Genomic DNA, 19,349 nt, shown 5'->3' with positions numbered 1-19,349 from the left:
GCAGCAACAGTAGTTGTAGTAGTAGGTAATTAGTAGTAGTAGGTAGGTAGTAGTAGTAGTAGTAGTAGGTAGTAGTAGTAGTAGGTAGGTAGTAGTAGGTAGGTAGTAGTAGTAGTAGGTAGGTAGTAGTAGTAGACAGTAGTAGCAGCAGCAACAGTAGTTGTAGTAGTAGGTAATTAGTAGTAGTAGGTAAGTAGTAGTAGTAGGTAGGTAGTAGTAGTAGTAGTAGGTAGGTAGTAGTAGTAGTAGGTAGGTAGTAGTAGGTAGTTAGTAGTAGTAGGTAGGTGTAGTAGCAGCAGCAACAGTTGTTGTAGTAGTAGGTAATTAGTAGTAGTAGTAGTAGTAGCAGCATCTCAGCAACAACAGTAGTAGTAGTAGGTAGGTAGTAGTAGTAGTAGGTAGGTAGTAGTAGGTAGTTAGTAGTAGTAGTAGTAGCAGTTCAGCAACAACAACAGTAGTAGTAGGTAGGTAGGTAGTAGTAGGTAATTAGTAGTAGTAGTAGTAGCAGCTCAGCAACAACAACAGTAGTAGTAGGTAGGTAGGTAGTAGTAGGTAATTAGTAGTAGTAGTAGTAGCAGCTCAGCAACAACAACAGTAGTAGTAGTAGTAGTAGTAGGTAGGTAGTAGTAGGTAGGTAGTAGTAGGTAGGTAGTAGTAGGTAATTAGTAGTAGTAGTAGCAGTTCAGCAGCAACAACAACACTAGTAGTAGGTAGGTAGTAGTAGTAGTAGCAGCAGCAACACTAGTAGTATGTAGGTAGTAGTAGCTCAGCAACAACAACAGTAGTAGTAGGAGGAGGAGGAGGAGCTAGTGCTTAGAAATCACACATTTTCAACAACTAGATACATATGTGCGTATGTACATGGATACTGACGTGAATAAGATTGTATTGATGGGTTCATGTGTACAAGATTCTGTTTCGAAGTGTAGCCGTGGAACAAAACTGCGATATTTGTTAAGATAGTGTACACAGCCGCCATCTTGTTTATTTAGTATTTAAACTTCGTGTTCTGGTGTTTAGGGCTTGCGGTGGGTATTTCCCTCCTCTCCTCAAAACGACAATATTGAACACTGGACTTCGTTGTTTGTGTGTGTGGGGGGGGGGGGGGGGGGAGAGAGAACTGGTGGGTGCAACTATATATGTTTTGTTTCATTATTTAAATATGTTAAGACTTAAAATAAGAGAAGTATAGTTTAAATTGGATTTTCAGTGTAGTGACTCTTAAACGTGTCGTTCCAACTTCTCCCCTTCCCCCAAACATGAGCCGATATCTTGCCAAATGATCTGACGCTCCGTAAGTACTTTGTGCCTGTATTTGTTTTTCTTCACTAAATCACCACATCCCCTGTGAAGAATTCGTTTTTGTAGGACTACACTCAATGTTTCAGACATATTTTTGTTTCTTATATGATTAATATAAAATCATGTTTTTAATTTAATTACATATATATGTTAATTCTTGTTATACACTAAAAGCAATGAATAGTAAAGCAAATGAGAGGAAATTAATATTTGTATAACGGAGTTTATCACATTGTTAAAACTAAAGCTATTTCATTATTTGCATACTAGTTGTTAAAAGTTTGTGTTCCAAATGATTTTAAAATTATTTTGTTACGAGCTTTACTGACAGATAAAATTATTTCGCGATGGTCATAAACGTGACACCAAAGACTATAGCGAGTTTTGTATTCTATGTAATACGAAATAAACCTGTTTTAAACTGTGTCTGTGGCATATCATTTTGTATGTGTCTGTTCCACTCTTGTATATACATGTACTTCAGATTATTTAACATTTTCAGTTTGTATACCCCCCCCCCCCCCCCCCCTCCCGGAAAAAGCTAATAAAATAAGAAAAAAGTGGCAATATCTTAGTAGAATACTTCACATGTAATACATATTTTCTTGTATTAATTAATAACTGTGTGTTTTAACAGAAAATGTAACATTTCATTGTGTACTGTCATAATATGTGTTTGAAGCTCCGAATATTTATTTTTTTAATAATAATAATAATATTAAAAAAAACATTTTCAGTTTGTTTTCGTCAGAACGTCATTGGCAAAAAAACGATCCGTTATTAATTGATATTAATATATGTTTTCATACGACATACATTTATGTAGTTACAGTATCACTGGTAAAATGTTTTCCTCTTTCTATTTCCCTGTTCAGTGTTAGTCAACGAGGCAGTGCTAAAAAAAAAATTAAAAACATGTTTCCCTCTTTTTATTTCCCTGTTCAGTGTTGGTCAACGGGGGAGTGCTAAAGATTTCAAAAGTATTACTAGCCCATAACATTATTATTCAGATTGCTATTAATAGTTAAGAAGATATCCGATGCTGAGTTAATATCCTGTATTACGTGATACAGGAAACGGTTAACCTAATCAAAACTATGGGGAAATATCGCGAAAAATACATGTTTTACACACATGGTTACATACATAATGTTTGTGTATACATAGTTAAAGCATATGTAAATGAAAACAAAAATTACAATATATCATAATATGAAAGTTATTATGTTATTATTATAGTATTGATTTAAGATGTCGTTCGACAAATTTGGCGAACATTTTCACCAAATCCCCCCCCCCCCCCCTCCCCCCAAAAAGAGAGAAAAAGATCATTAAAATATTATGTCGTGGTAATACGTACCACCCTTTGGTCTAAATGAAACTTCGTTAAATTTGTAATAATATTGGCAGCCAATTGTGTAAGCCATACTGTATATAACAAAACTATCTATACATGAAAATTAAGAGTCAAATATTCAAATTATTATATATCATTCCAGCATTTTTTTAAATTGTTTTTGGTCAATAATTCCAGTTTGGTTTGACGTAAAAAAAAAAAAAAAAAAATGGTTTTGGAAACAAGAACATTTATATATATTTCATGTGCAATTTAATTTGTAAAAATATTGGTCAATATAAAAATAAAACAAACTACTTAGGCATAGTAAGAATGTCTTCCGCACATGGAGTTTGAAAGTACATTTTCTTGATTAATTTATTCTGAGAAATTCTGTATTTGATTAATCTTTTGTTAATCTGTGTCTACTAGTATGTATGAACGATTTTTTAAATTGAAAACGTTTAATTTCAAACTCAGTAAGCAGACGATATTCTTCACTATGGGTGAGTATTTCTTAACCAGTGTTTTTACAAACTGCACATAAATATAGAAAAAAAATTGTAGTTTCCAAAACATCTTTTCTTTTCTATATTTTTACGTCATGCCAAACTGAAATTATGAAAAACAAAACAAAAGCAAACACAAAAAACTCTTTTTAATGTTTATTTTAAAAATTAAATAAATATAAAACGTAACATTAAATTATTAATATTATATTAAATTTGATCTTCTGTCGTTTTCTTTTTCTTTTGTCTTCAACAGCAGCAGCAGCAGCACAATATTAATCAGCCGGCGTCTGTTCTCGGTCGATACGGAATCTATTTGTTAACGCCATATTGCCGCTGACGTTCGGGCAAGCCGAGCGAGTTGCGAGTGGGTTCGGTTTCAGTAACACCGTGTAACAGTGAGTCACATGTAGTCGACAGACGGGGCGAAACGTCGAAGGCTGTTCAATGTCCGTGCCATCTCACGTGTGTGGAATAGGATAACTCGTATATTACCTGGACGGCAGTATCTTTTAAAAAAACTGTTATATGTACGATCAACACACGGCGACAAAATGGACGTTAGTTTGATCGTACTGTTGGCTGCGGTAGCAGTCATCCAGGTTACCGGTAAGTTTTCGTTTGATTTCTCTGTGTTACACGCCAGTACAAATGGCGTTTCATTGTTGTGGTGTATAATAATAATAATGGTGGGGTGATGGGGATGGTCGTGTTTGTGGTTTATGGTGTAATATGTTGATTATCTCCTGGCTGGTTAATAGATAACTGATATAATGTACAGAGTACGACAGACGTACTAAAAGCTGGATTTTGAATTCGTGGGATTTCGTCGGTGATCTCAATAACCGGTGTCGACTACCACATGTATTCTCGCCTGATGGTCACGGGTCACCGCGCTAATTGCGACCGGCGAGGTTAACTTAAGACGAACAAAATGACTGTGAATTAGTTTTACATTACATCTGAATTAATACAGTATCCAGAAAATAGTAATTGTGGTTAACCTGTTATTAAAATGTACTTGACAGTGTCAGCTTATTCGAATGTTTTTTTGGTAATTACCAACGATGTTGTAACACGGTAATTGCTTGAAATAAAAGGGTCGTTATGTTTAGCCTATTTTTTGAACCACGCAGGATGTTGTTAGCTATAAAAGGTCATACGGATTTAATCCCGACACGGCTGTCATTGCTGACTGAGTTAACTATGTCTGTACCGCGACAACCATTGCCAGGCCACCGGCATTATTGACCGTCTGCTTACAGCTTCATCACCCGCTTCTAAAAATCAATGCGCAGACAAATTCAGCAGACGTGATGTAATTCTTTTTAACACAAAAAAATGTTATGGTCTTTTTCTTCTTTTTCATGTAAATTCCTTAGTGTTTCCATGGCAATATTGACCCCCACGGGACCCTTGTGTGTAGCTTGAGTCGAGACGATACAATTATTAGTGTATTTCAGTACTAGACAAGTCCAAAGGTAGTAGCAAATTCGTTGTCATGACATGATTTATTCAATCAATGAAAACAAGTTCTTATCTCAGCATCGCATGATGATTAAACATACGCCCACACCACGTATATAAATTATTATCATGAAATTTATTAACATAATTATCATTACATCCGCGGTACAGGTATAGTATTATGGTTTTATGCCTGCGTGTGTGTGTATGTTACTATGTGTTCACGTGTGGTGGGTTTTGAGAGAGAGAGAGAGAGAGAGAGAGAGAGAGAGAGAGAGGGAGGAGTGAGTGAGTGAGTGTGTGTGTGTAATATGTTTTCAATTAATTCATCTCTGTCTGAATATCGCTCGCTATTGCTGTGGGTGTGGGTGTATTCACACAGAGATAGACAGACGGATTAATTGGGGGAAAAAACACAAATTACACACACACACACACACACACACACACACATATATATATATATATATACGTATATATATATATGATAGGAAGACACACACACACACACAGAGAGAGGAGAGAGAGAGAGAGCATTATGTACACACGTACACATTCACATACATTCACGCATACACGCACACTTCAATGAATCATAGAATTATCTAAAAACAAGTGACTGATGTTTTACGTGAACGTGTCAATGATCATACAGAGGTTAGTTTCGTTCCTCTGACACCAGTCAGCATGATGTTAATGCATGCTACACGTGTGTATTGAAAACTGATCGTTTCAGCATATACCAAAATACAACTGTCTACCAATACACACAGCTCGTTTACAGAAGGTTCATTATATTCCATTTGTGTAGATCTTCTAAATACCGTTATAACTACCGTATATCCTCACATACAGATCGGACACTGAATAGACACAGCTACGTCTATAATTATTTAAAGGAGTATGAAGGTCTGGTTTGGAATTGAGGCTAGTGTTTAAGACATCGGCCTTAGGTACTGGGTTCGCACCCCGAAGGCGCATCCCACGCAGTGCGAGTTTTAATGGCTAAATGCAGAGGTGTATGGCATCTATACTAATCTCTCTCTCTCTCTCTCTCTCTCTCTCTCTCTCTCTCTCTCTCTCTCTCTCTCTCTCTCTCTCTCTCTCTCTCCCCCCCCCCTCCCTAGTGAGTTGTCAAACTTGTGCCCAATCCTTTCGTTTATATGCAGTAAAATATGTTTTCAATTAATCAACGGTTATCAGTTAACCCACTGTCCTAGATAGACTGTCCAGATAGCGTGCTTGAACCTTAATTGGATATTGAAGCATCAACTTAACAATACATGTAAACTGCTTACTAGAAATAAGTCATTGCTAACAGGCTTAGCGTTGCTTGTATTGCTAACAAGCAATGACATCGAACATACTGTGGTGATATAAAATACATGTATTTATTTACCAAATTTGGATCATATTGTTTTGTTAGCTATTTGCGTTTGTAAAGAGAGAAACTAATGCACATTAAAACATTTTATTCACTCAGTTTCGGAGAATGGCGATCAAGAACTGGTGTAAAAGAAAGAAAAAAAGTTAATTAATTAATTAATTAATGAAATGTAAGGTATTGGCTTTATAACCTAGACTTTATGGTAGCGTGCATTATGTGTATGGGTTGGTACTAAGTACAGTTTTGGTTGCTGCAGAATGCACGCCGTCCTAATTCTGGCCAGACTGCCAGTTTCGACGGCTGCCGAGTCTGTAAAACGCGTTACGATCCACTTCCTGCAGGTAATTAGGCATGGATCACTGATAGGTGTATGCAATAAAGACGCCACAGAATGTGCTGCAGAACGTTCAAAGAAAAGCTGCCAGGTATGCAGAATCCCGGACCAGGTGTTACGGTATTGGAAGGAAGGAAGGAAATGTTTTATTTAACGACGTACTCAACACATTTTATTTACGGTTATATGGCGTCGGACCACACAGATATTGAGGGAAGAAACCCGCTGTCGCCACTTCATGGGCTACTCTTTTCGATTAGCAGCAAGGGATCTTTTATATGCACCCTCCCATTTCACACACCACGGCCTTTGATGTACCAGTCGTAGTGCACTGGCTGGAGCGAGAAAAAGCCCAATGGGCCCCCTAACGGGGATCGATCCCAAACAGATCGCGCATCAAGCGAGCGCATTACCACTGGGCTACGTCTCGCCCCTTACTGTATTGGTGTAAGATACCGGCCTCGGTGGCGTTGTGGTTAGGCCATCGGTCTATAGGCTGGTAAGTACTGGGTTCGGATCCCAGTCGAGGCATGGGTTTTTTAATCCAGATACCGACTCCAAACTCCGAGTGAGTGCTCCGCAAGACTCAATGGGTAGGTGTAAACCACTTGCACCGACCAGTGATCCATAACTGGTTCAACAAAGGCCATGGTTTGTGTTATCCTGTCTATGGGAAGCGCAAATAAAAGATCCCTTGCTGCCTGTCGTAAAAGAGTAGCCTATGTGGCGACAGCGGGTTTCCTCTATAAAAAAAGTGTCAGAATGACCATATGTTTGACGTCCAATAGCCGATGATAAGATAAAAAAAATCAATGTGCTCTAGTGGCGTCGTTAAATAAAACAAACTTTACTTTTGGTGTAAGACAGCTTTTTATTATTATTATTATTAAAGTCTGACTCAATATATATATACACAGTAAAATACATGAGAAACTGACTCAATATATATATACACAGTAAAATACATGAGAAACTTTCTTAATAAACATGTGTTACGACACCACAAGAGCACATTGATTTATTAATTGATCATGGACGATCTATGACACATACCCTCCCAAAAAATTAAAAACAAACTAACAATAAACAACAAAACAAAACAAAAGCGAAACAATATAGCGTATTTTTAAGCGACCATGGTTCAAGTACACTGTCACATGGCACACTATTTCACGCGAACCGTCGTTCTGTTCGCGTGATGGTTACGCAACTTCAGTTTCATGTGAACTGCCAAACGGTTACGTGGTCAACGTTTATATTCTAAAAATAAAAGTTTATTCGCTATGCAAGTATAGTTCGTGTAGCCAAACAATCCGTGATTTAGGTAAAATAACGTGAACCAATTTCTGGTTCCCTAAGATTTTAAAAAACTGTCCCTGCTTTCATAGATTGGTAAAAAGTTTTTTATTTAACGACGCACTCAACACATTTTATTTACGGTTATATGGTGTCAGACATATGGTTAAGGAACACACAGATTTTGAGAGGAAACCCGCTGTCGCCACTACATGGGCTACTCTTCCGATTAGCAGCAAGGGATATTTTATTTGCGCTTCCCACAGGCAGGATAGCACAAGCTATGGCCTTTGTTGAACCAGTTATGGATCACTGGTCGGTGCAAGTGGTTTACACCTACCCATTGAGCCTTGCGGAGCACTCACTCAGGGTTTGGAGTCGGTATCTGGATTAAAAATCCCATGCCTCGACTTGGATCCGAACCCAGTACCTACCAGCCTGTAGACCGATGGCCTACCACGACGCCACCGAGGCCGGTTTCACCATTTCAAAGTCACAGACTCGAGTTTCACTCAATAGACCTCTTTCACATTCCCATTGCGTATGTGCGCGAAGAGTACCGTCCCTTGCCGAATTGGACGGTATCGAGGCTATATACAAATTGGGGGGCATGATCGACAGTTGTCATGAGCGTCGTGAGTAGCTTCGTAGGAGCTGTGAATCTCTAGCGACTAACGTACATATTTCGTATAAGATGGTAAAATGGCTGCGAAAAATGGTCTACTAAAGTTTACATCGAAATGGCTTAAGACCGAAAGTAGTGAAACATTAATTTAGACGAAGTCTCTGGAGCCGCCTGTCAAGAGTATTTTAATAACGCAAAATTCAAAGATTCATACAATAAAATTAACTTTAGTGGAATGTGTTTGCTACTTTTAATAAATTAGAATTATAGTTGTATCAGTATTTAAAATTTAATAAATTATGCCTCCTCTTCCCCCTAAAATACCCAACAAAACCCCTAACTAACATAGACGTTTATCACAGCTCTATTTTCCCCTTATCGTTTCATTAAAAAAAGACAGTCGTACAACTACTAATCAATGTTACATGTCTATCAACAAATTATTTATTTATTTATTTATTTATTTATTTACTTATTTATTTTATTTTATTTATTATTTTAGTTTAGTTTAGTTTAGTTTCACTATCATTTATATCAGATAAATACAACTTTACTTGAAATAATATCTGATATTTACGAAGTTTTAAAACATATATGAGCCGTCACACGCAAAACCTACAACTTAGCATGATGCCAGAAACCGAGTAAACGCGGCTCAAAGTTTGTCACATGTAAACGCGGAAGTAAAAGTTGACATGCTGTTTACGTTGTTTGTTTTGAAGAATTTAGAAGATGACATCTTCTTCTTTACATGAAGATCAGTTTGAAGTAAACATATATCTGTATGTACAATAGTGTTTGGTTACTATTTTGTATTTTGTACCTGAGAACATTGGTCGAGATCGTTAGCGATACCATCAGTACTTTGATACACATTTACAAGCACAGGGAGAAGTCCTATATATCGATATGGTATGCAAGTATCACATGTTTTTATAACGTACATGATTATACATAACATAAAGTTCAGCAACTTTTTCAGAGTGGTAGACCCATGCAACCCAATACGATCCTAATTTGATGTTTGGTCTAACTTATGAATATTGTATATAACTTCAGGCCCGTAGCCAGCATGATTAGCGGGGGGAGGGGGGGGGGGGGGGGGTAGAAATTTCGTGTAAACGGAACTCATCAAACGCGAGCGCGGAAGGCTCGGAGCCGTATACGGAGGGTGAGGGTGAGGGGGGGGGGGGGGTTCCCAGATATATATATATATATATATATATATATATATATATATATATATATATATATAAAAAACCCTTGCCAAACAATGAGATGACGCCGGTTACACTTGAGAATAATACACAAACTTTGACGCGAAATATACGTTAACAAGTTGCATTAAGTTGTGGTATGCATGTAAAATGGCCTGGTCACAGAGCCACGACAAGAAACCGTTTGTTTTTAGTCGTACCAATGTATTTATAATAAATGATACATGGCATACTTCATAAACAAATAGGATAGCATACACAACGTCCTTTGATGGGTCATTGGTTGGGACGGGAAATAATCAAACTGGCCCACTGAGGAGGATCGAACCTTCAGCAAATGGAACCTCAGACAGACGTTCTTGCTACGTTATCCTGGTCATTTGGGGACAAGGACTTTTAGATGTAAAATCCGATTTTTTTTTTTTCATTTGAGCGGAACCCTCAATCCTGCGTGGGGGGAGTGGGGTCGTCCGATATCCCTCCGCCCACCTCACCCGCTACGGGCCTAACATGGTACTTTATGAGCCGAATTTACAAAGCATGTTTATGAGTTACACGCGTGTAACTACATACAATTGTAATGCTTAAACACCTGCGTTTAAGAAAAAAACAGGCTTCGTAAATTCGGTCCAATATGTTTGCTTTAAACATTCAAACGAAGTACCTTATGACTGCGCATAATAAACCCTTATAATAAAGAGACCATCCTGAGTTTGTAGCTATATTATCAAGCTGTCGGCTAGTCTAATTTGTTATAAATAAAACTTATATCTTTCTTATGTTAAATAATCTTGCTTCGAATTTAAATAGCTGTTTATGCAATACTGTTACATTTCTGACCATTCTAAGGTCGGTAGCAACCGAGAAGTCGGAGGGACTATAGACCCACTTTTATAAACCCGGTTTAAAATATGGCGTTTGCCCCCCACCTCTACAGATTGTGCCCCCTCCCGTCCTCCAACTCCAGATATCATCCCTACGGGCTTGATTGTAATGTTTTATATACCATAGCTAAAATTTTATATGTATCATTTAATTTTATTCCAAATACCGAACAAAATTTTAAATAACTTGGTGAAAAGAAATCCCGACAAGAATCCTGAATGTAGTTATCTGTATAACGCTTTATAAATATTTAAATCATGTTAAATACAATAAATATCTGCATATATACACGCGCGCACACATTAATATTATTTTAGCCCATATCCGATATTTATTGCGTACGAATCCGAACCGATGGTTTGTCGGGCGTTAACAACCAAATATTTTTTATTTCGTGATAAGCAATAATTCACAAATGTCTCCAATAAGTCTTGTTGGATATCGACAGAATTTTCGGGTTCCCTACTGATAAAATAATTAATCATGGAGATATTCACATTCCTATTGCGTGGCCTCCCATTGTCTATGCCCCCAACTTGTCCACAGGTCTATTTTTGCGAGATCTCGCGCGAGTTCGCGGTTTGCATCCTCGAGTTACCCCGCAACGGGCACATGCGCAGTGGAATGTGAAAGAGGTCTATTGTAATTTTATCCAAATGTGTTACAGGTTTGTATATTAAGCAAACTTAGTGTGCATTTCCATGGGCTGAAACTACGATCTGTCCCTTTAAAAGGCAGGCGATTCTATTTTTAACAGTTTACGTTAACTTGTGGAGTGGGATGAGGTTGACTATACATGTATCTCGTTCCAGCAACAAATTTAAGTACATTATTCCAGTTCGCTTGACGTAAAAAAAATCCCTCAAAACCAACTGTTTTGGAAATTTAATGTGCAAAAACATTGGTCAAGATATACATTTTACAGCATTTCTCAACCAAGGTGAAGAATGTCATCTGCTCATGAAGTTAGAATGTATATTTTCTTGATTAGTGTATGTAATTTAAGAAAATATTTTTAAATCAAGTTTAGGCCTATGATAATTGCGAGAAGGACCGTTTCGTTCGTGTGTCGCTCATGCAAATCTACTTTTGCGTAACCTATTTTTCGATGGCACATTAAATTAAGAACACAATGAAAACGCAAAACAGATATTTTTCAATATTTTGTTGTGATTAATGAAAAATATATTTAATGGACTTCAAATAACAATTTATGAGAGGAAGCCATTGATTGGTACTTTTGTCTGGGTTTTAATCTTGGTTTTGTCCTCGTTACACATACAATAGCAGAAACACACAAAATGGTGTGAAATGCGTTCACTACATGCTCAATCATGCTGCATGCAATTGCACGTGAAATGCCAGTATGTAGACACATAAACGTCACGTAACGGTGTCATATTCCTCGTCACATTAAGAATGCCACGACTCGGAGAAGAACAAAGGGAGCGAGTGTTGGGCATGGTTCACGGGGGAACTTCGCAAAGCCAAGGTGCTAGGACCTTCAGAGTCCATCCATCAACTATCGGACGACTTGTTAAACGTCATCAACAGACCGGTTCAGAACTGCGACGATGACAGCAAGCAACACGATAGGACGTCATGGAAGGCCTATCCATCCGATGACGGTCATCCGTCGACTCAGAACGGCTGGACTCAGATGCAGACGCCCGTACAACGGTAACATCATGACACCGCGACATCGTGCTGCGAGACTACAGTTTGCTCTCTAGAATGGTAATCATCCACCAGCCTTTTACCAGAGCATTGTTCTCTCAGATGAGTCCCGTTTCTCTGTCTCCTGTGCCGATGGAAGAGCACGTGTGTACAGGAGACTCCATGAACGGTACGCTGACGAATGTGTGGGGGAACGTGATCGGTTTGGCGGCGGTTGTCTGATGGTATGGGGGGCAATCAACTGTGATTTCAGGAGTGATCTCATCATTGTCCACGATGCCCTTACAGCCCAGCGTTATGTTGACGTTATTCTAAGACCAATTCTCTAGCCACTTTTGCGCCGTTACCGAAGACAAGGAGGTCCCCTTCTGTTTTAACAAGACAATGCCCGTCCACATACTGCAAGAATTACCCAGGCATTCCTGCAACAAGCCGGTATCACCGTTATGAACTGGCCCGCCGTTTCACCGGATTTGAATCCATTGAATACATGTGGGTTGAGTTAGGACGTCATGTACGTCACTGCCAGCCACCACCGCGTAACGTCGCTGAGTTTGTACAGGCGTTGCAGGAGGAGTGGAGGAACATTCCTGTGGCTTATTTGAGATGTTTGTGCCAATCCTTTCCCCGTCGTCTTCATGCATGCTCACGAGCCAGTAGTGGACACACCAGATACTGACCTTGATAAGGGTGGGGAGGGGGGAGGGTTGTTGAACTTTTCGATTACTGATGATAACTGGCCATGTTTCCATGTGAATGTATCTCATGAATACCAGTCATTAATGTCATATTACATTATCCATCAATTCATTAATAGTTTGTCGTTATTTGCAATGAAAAGTTGTTTTTGCGTTTTCATTGTGTGTCAGTATAGTATTTATGTAGGTAAGGTTTATGTAAAAAAAAAAAAAAAAAAAAAAAGGTTACCTGAATTTGTTTTTGCGTGACCGATAAATGGGTTACGCAAATGTTCAACTCTCAGAGGCCTGCGCTATTGTGTTAAAAGTTCTCTACTCGAGAATGTTGTTTTTAGTCTAAAGAATACTTAACTATGAAACGTCTAGCTAAGTGTATATAGATTAAGAAAACAATGGACGTACGTAATGAGATTCTTAAATTTTAGTATAAGATGCACAACATATATTTTAAATAGTTGTGGTATGTGTGTGTAGCGATTTATATATAGTATAAAAACTTGAATGTGTGTGACTGTGCAAAATACATGTAGAGGCTAGGATGTGCACTTGGGATTTTTTTTTCTCTCTCTCTTTTGTTTTTTTGGTTTTTGTTTTTGTTTTTGTTTTGACTTGCCAACAGTTCGACTTGCCCATGCAATATTTGAGTATCCCGAATAAAAAAAAGTATTGTACTTGGCATGGGCAGTTTCAATGGGCATACGCATTCGGTTCTATCTAGAGTTACAATATATTTCTACCCTTCAAATGGGCAATAAATTGGCTGTTATGAAGCACAGTTTCCCACATGAACGTCACGAACTGTAGCATCAGCTGTAAATATTAACAAAGTCACCCATTTTGGTAGCAGAAACATTTAGTGACATAGCTTAAAGTCAGAACTTTATCAAAACAAAACTGTTCGTTTTTTACGTTTGCTTGTTGTGCTTGTTTGTTAAAATGCTTATAAACAATTTTAAGGCAAATGACAAAATGGAGTACTCGACAACCAGTATTAACAGATAACGTTTATGGAACATGAATCTAACAAGTTTGATACCTTAGTAGTTGTCTTGTAAATGAATGGTTATAATGGTAACATTGCTTGGTTAAGAAGTATAAGGTGTGTTCATAGTTTTAATGAATATGAATCGATACAAGCCCGTAGGAACTGGGGGTGGGTGGGGTGGGGCTGTCCCACGTTTTTGCGTCCTCCATATAAATCAAAATCTGAAGCCCCTACTAGAGAATGTGCCCCCCCCCCCCCCCCCCCCCCCCCCCCCCCCCCCCATCCGCCTTAGACATTGTTCATCCGGGCTTGAGTGTCGTCCCAGTGGAATGTGATGGACGTTTATTTCCTTTCCCTACTCAAATTTCAACGATGTCGGTGTACAAACTATTGCACCAAAACGGCGAAGAACCTTAAAAACCTGTGTTATTGTGTTTTTTGTTTGTTTTTTGTTGATTTTGTTTTTATTTTTGTATTTTTTAATCAAATTACTGTCATAAAAATAATGACAACACCACATGTGCAACAAAAGTAAAGTTTATTTTATTTAACGACGCCGCTAGAGCACATTGATTTTTTATCTTATCATCGGCTATTGGACGTCAAACATATGGTCATTCTGACACTGTTTTTAGAGGAAACCCGCTGTCGCCACATAGGCTACTCTTTTTACGACAGGCAGCAAGGGATCTTTTATTTGCGCTTCCCACAGGCAGGATAGCACAAACCATGGCCTTTGTTGAACCAGTTATGGATCACTGGTCGGTGCAAGTGGTTTACACCTACCCATTGAGCCTTGCGGAGCACTCACTCACGGTTTGGAGTCGGTATCTCGATTAAAAATCCCATGCCTCGACTGGGATCCGAACCCAGTACCTACCAGCCTGTAGACCGATGGCCTGCCACGACGCCACCGAGGCCGGTACATGTGCAACAGTGTAAACATTCGGACACAATGGGTACGATTGTTGGGTAATTTTAAGAATCAGAATTTAGGCCTAATCGGAATTCCCAACGAGCGACACATTCAGCTCGGACTGGATTCCAACACTTCATGACCTCGAGGTGGTGTGGGCAGAATCAAAGAATGCAGACATTAGTGTATGCACGTGCAGATGCAGCACTATTGTACGCAGTTTACGCAGTGCTCTAAATAAACAACCATGGAACTATTTTCGACAACCACATTATAGCTGTTTCGTTTCAATTTTGCTCGATTGGTGGAATATTTATAATAGTTCCCGTTAAACTCTGATCGCCCAATCGAGCACTCCCAATGTAACTGCATGCTGGTAAACGAAATCGAGAGAGTGTTCTGAATGCTTTTTATTTTAATAGACTGGTTGGCCCCTGATTTCCCCCAGAAGACATGTTTTGGTATATTATACGTACTGGAGAACCAGTCAATTGAATTATTGTCAAATCTAACTTTTTGGTTGTTGTTTTACAAACATTACATTTTGTACTTTCCGAAGTAATACGCTGTAACGTATGTGCAAGATTTCGATCGTCAGGCGGGCGACTCAAGATAAGGTTTTAACTTGCCCGACATTGTTTTCACATGCCTCGGGCGACATGACGACCGTTAAATGCACACCTGAGTAGAGGTTTCAGATGGATGAACATTTGTATTTGTTTTGATGCTAATACGGATTAGGAAATAGTTCTTCATTAAATTTTTTTTTACAAAATGCTGAATTGCCTCTTGAAATGTTTTTTTCGTGATTACAAGTAGGTTGACCTCTGTGGCATTTAAATAACCTATCAGTTTGAAGGGAAGGGAGGAAGAAGGAAATGGTTTATTTAACGACGCACTCAACACATTTTATTTACGGTTATATGGCGTCGGACATATGGTTAAGGGCCACACAGATATTGATGAAGGAAACCCGCTGTCGCCACTTCACACGGGCTACTCTTTTCGATTAGCAGCAAGAAATCTTTTATATACACCATCCCATAGATAGGATAGCACATACCACGGCCTTTGATGTATCAGTCGTGGTGCACTGGCTGGAATCATCAGTTTGAAGTTACATGTTATTTTTGGTACTAACTGATAATAACTGCAAGTGAAGTGGTATACAACCATTTGTGTAACAGAAAAATGAGGAGGTACTTTGTAATAAGGGTGCCCAACTAAAATATTCATGGTCAACCGGTTGATTTGTTGCAAGGTAGTTACCAAGGAAGAGTACTCACATAAACTAACAATCATGGAAGGACGGAAGGAAATGTTTTATTTAACGACGCACTCAACACATTTGTATTTACGGTTATATGGCGTCGGACATATGGTTAAGGACCACACAGATAATGAGTGAGGAAACGCGTTGTCGCCAATTCATGGGCTACTCTTTTCGATTAGCAGCAAGGGATCTTTTATATGCACTATCCCACAGACAAGACAGTACATACCACGGCCTTTGTTACACCAGTTGCGGGTGACAACGTGTTAGAATTACCAAATGTTTGACATCCAATAGCCGATGATTAATTAATCAATGTGCTCTAGTGGTGTCGTTAAACAAAACAAACTTTTTCTCTTATTGGCTTCAGTGTTTGCACTGATAATTATTACTTTTAGAGAATAATGTGCTGATAGCTTTCAACATGCTTCATACATAAACTGGCTCATCTGAGAACGGAACCAAAATGGACAAGAATATAAACAAACCGAAGGTGGTAGAAAAGAGAAAGCCTGCAGATGCCTTTGATATTAACCGCGATTGTTTGTGGAATCCAGGATAGGTCAAGATTCTGCACCCAGATGTTTTGTCTCTAGCGTCACGCTGATCAGATAGGTGGGCGTGTCTGATGATAGGTGGGTGGGTCTGTTTTGTTAAGGCAGTGCACGCAGCACGCCGGCAAAAAAACACTGGAAACCAATCCCCCATAGAAAACAAGTGCGATTTTATTTTATTTCTTGTTTTATATTACGAGTCTGACAGGCTCGCGTTCTTATCAAGTATCCCATGCTTTAAAAATGTGAATTGTTCCAACACCCAGTTCGCAGAGGTGAGGCGTGCATTACAATCAGAGAGGTTAAAGGTCATAGGTTTATGGTGTTAAATGTAAAAACTCTTACTCATTTGACATTATACAAATATTTTTTGCATTTTTTAGTTTTTGTTTAGTTGAGATATTATTTGCAGCTTGGCGTGTATTTCGTGTTCTAAAGATAAAGATAAATATTTATTACATACAGACATTCCACACGGAACTGGATGCAAAACATATGCACAAACAAATATCATATTATTCTAATGATTAAATAAGCACTAATTATGGGCAATAAATGTATATTAATCATGAGCAAATTTGCATACCGCACCGGCACAGGCTGGATTTTGGTTTTGCATAATAAATATAATTTTTTCTTGCATACTCATACTTGTAAATAGGTAATTATGGAAAGTTAGATATTCATATAATTTGACACGTTGAATATTATATTTCTTACATACTAGTATTGTAATGGTATTCATCTTCAATTACGTTGCAGTGGTCACATAAACGTTCTTCTACTGGGGTGAAGGTTTTTATATGGCGCCCAGACTCTATTTTCAATTTGTGGTCACTTAGACGTAATTTAGTAACAGCTTTACGATTTTCTGGGTGTATACGGTTGAATATTGTGCTTATATAATTTGTATGTTTGCATCTTATTACTGGATCCATTTCTTTTGGCTGGAGCTGTAAGATTTTATTTTAAAATATTGTGATACTTAGTTTTAATTATATTTATTAGATGAATGGGACAGTGCTTCGTTTTTGATTCAACTCACCAATGTAATACTATAGTTTGTGAAGCCAACCAATAAAATGTCTACTGGTAGGTTAATATTTGAGAATTCTTTCTGCATTTTATAAACACAACCTAGTCCTTTGCTCCAAATTGATCGGGAACATTCTTTAAAATTTCCATTTTGAGTAAAGTCAACCCCTAAATATGTATACTTTGTTACAACTGGTACTTTACTGCCCAAGAGATGCCAAGTAAGCTTATTTGTTGTACTTTGGCTACCAAAAAAAAAAAAAAAATGTTTTATTTAAATTAATAGTAAGATTGTTGTCTTTACAATATATATCTAGCTGATCAAGGAGCTGTTGTAGACCATGCGGGGTTTCTGATAAAAGTAGAAGATCATCTGACACATTGAGCTATAATTACGTTACATTACACATATTTGCTGCAACGTATTATTATATTGTTCAACAGTTGTAGTGGTTTCCCTAGAAATTTGGCAAGGCATGGTGGACCAAACATTTTGGGGGAATTTTCGCCATTTTCAGAGCACTTGGTTATTTTCATTAAAGACACATTTTTTCTACAGAAATAAAAATAAATGCTATTAATGTTCTTGCTTTAATAAATAATTAGCATTATATATTTGTAACAGGGATAGTTTATTAATTAATAATACAATTTTTTTTTTTTTAGTGTTTTATAAAGGAAATTTTAGAATTAATTATTCAAAAGGATTGTTTAACTCAGGACAGCATGACACCGATTAAGGCAAGATGGCGCTAGACTATTGAGGCATGGTGCCGCACCATGCTAAAAGCAGCTAGGGAAAACGCTAAGTTGCGTGTATATCTTTTGTCCTAGTAAGTTAATTTGGTTAGAGATATGTTGATAAAGAAATACAATTGACAAAAAGCGCAGGAGTGCGATTCGTACATTGGTCATTCTGATTAAAATTAGCTCTACTGGTCTCACCAGTAGATCTAACAGAATAGCGTAGACTCCCATGTCCAGGTGACATTTCATCTATAAATAACAATTTAAATATTGACCAATTTTTATAACGTTATCCGGGAGCATAGAAATTCTAAAAATATCGGTCGAGACTATTTATGTAATAGGCGAACTTGTTGGTCTATTTCAACATTGAAAAAACAGGGAGAAAAGTGCAGTAATAAACTCTGGCTTGTATACTAGTATATAAAACAGATTTTATGGCTATACCATCACGGTTGTTTTGTTTTGTTTTTTTGTTTTGTTTTTTGTCTTGAAACGAATTTTATATAAAATTTTATATTGAAATTAGTTTCCGGCATACTTCGTAATTCACCCGAATCATTTCGTTTCAAATTCTTTTTAAATCACTGACATGATTTTGCAAGTAAGGTTTTAATTAGTCGAATAAAAGGTCAACTGGACATGGCTCCAACGGGCTGCTGTTAGATCCACGTGTAATAGTGGAGCTAATTTTAATTAGATTGTACATTGGTGTGCTTGTCTGATCTTTCGAGCCCGATTGTGTAGCTAGGTATACTAGACATAAAACTTAGATATTTTACGCGAAGTTTCACTGATCATTTACGAAATAAATGATATATTCAGTTTTAAACGTTATCAAATATATGCGTGTGTGTAGGGGGGGGGGGGGGGGGGGGGGGGGGGGGGGGGGGGGGGGGGGTCTTGTGGGGTTGGGGGGAGAGGGGTTCGTGAAAGAACACTGAAATGCTATGTTGGATTTGGAAGTACGTATTTTTTCATGTTAGTAGTCACGAATTTCATGAATTGCAAAACAAAATCGTACGATTTTCGGTATGAAAGTCAACTGATTTGTAAGGTTTTACAGCATAAAATTTTAAATAGGTTTTATTATTATGTGTTTTTTG

The 19,349-nt window shown here is 37.9% G+C and overlaps 1 protein-coding gene across 4 annotated transcripts in view; it reads left to right on the top strand.

Annotated features, from left to right (window-relative positions):
- LOC121385172 (zwei Ig domain protein zig-1-like) overlaps nucleotides 1-19,349 on the top strand; it is a 34,743-nt gene that overhangs the window by 4,779 nt on the left and 10,615 nt on the right. For all 4 annotated transcript variants that reach the window (XM_041515756.1, XM_041515732.1, XM_041515740.1 and 1 more), the window contains exon 2: nucleotides 3,404-3,756. In XM_041515756.1, coding sequence (XP_041371690.1) covers nucleotides 3,702-3,756 — 55 coding nt within the window. In that variant the 5' untranslated portion in view covers nucleotides 3,404-3,701. The remainder of the gene's footprint in view (nucleotides 1-3,403; nucleotides 3,757-19,349) is intronic.

The sequence above is a fragment of the Gigantopelta aegis genome, chromosome 2 (assembly GCF_016097555.1).
Source record: "Gigantopelta aegis isolate Gae_Host chromosome 2, Gae_host_genome, whole genome shotgun sequence".
Lineage (NCBI taxonomy): Eukaryota > Metazoa > Mollusca > Gastropoda > Neomphalida > Peltospiridae > Gigantopelta > Gigantopelta aegis.
Note: the sequence above shows the minus strand (reverse complement) of the source record. Positions and strands in the feature narration are given on the sequence as shown.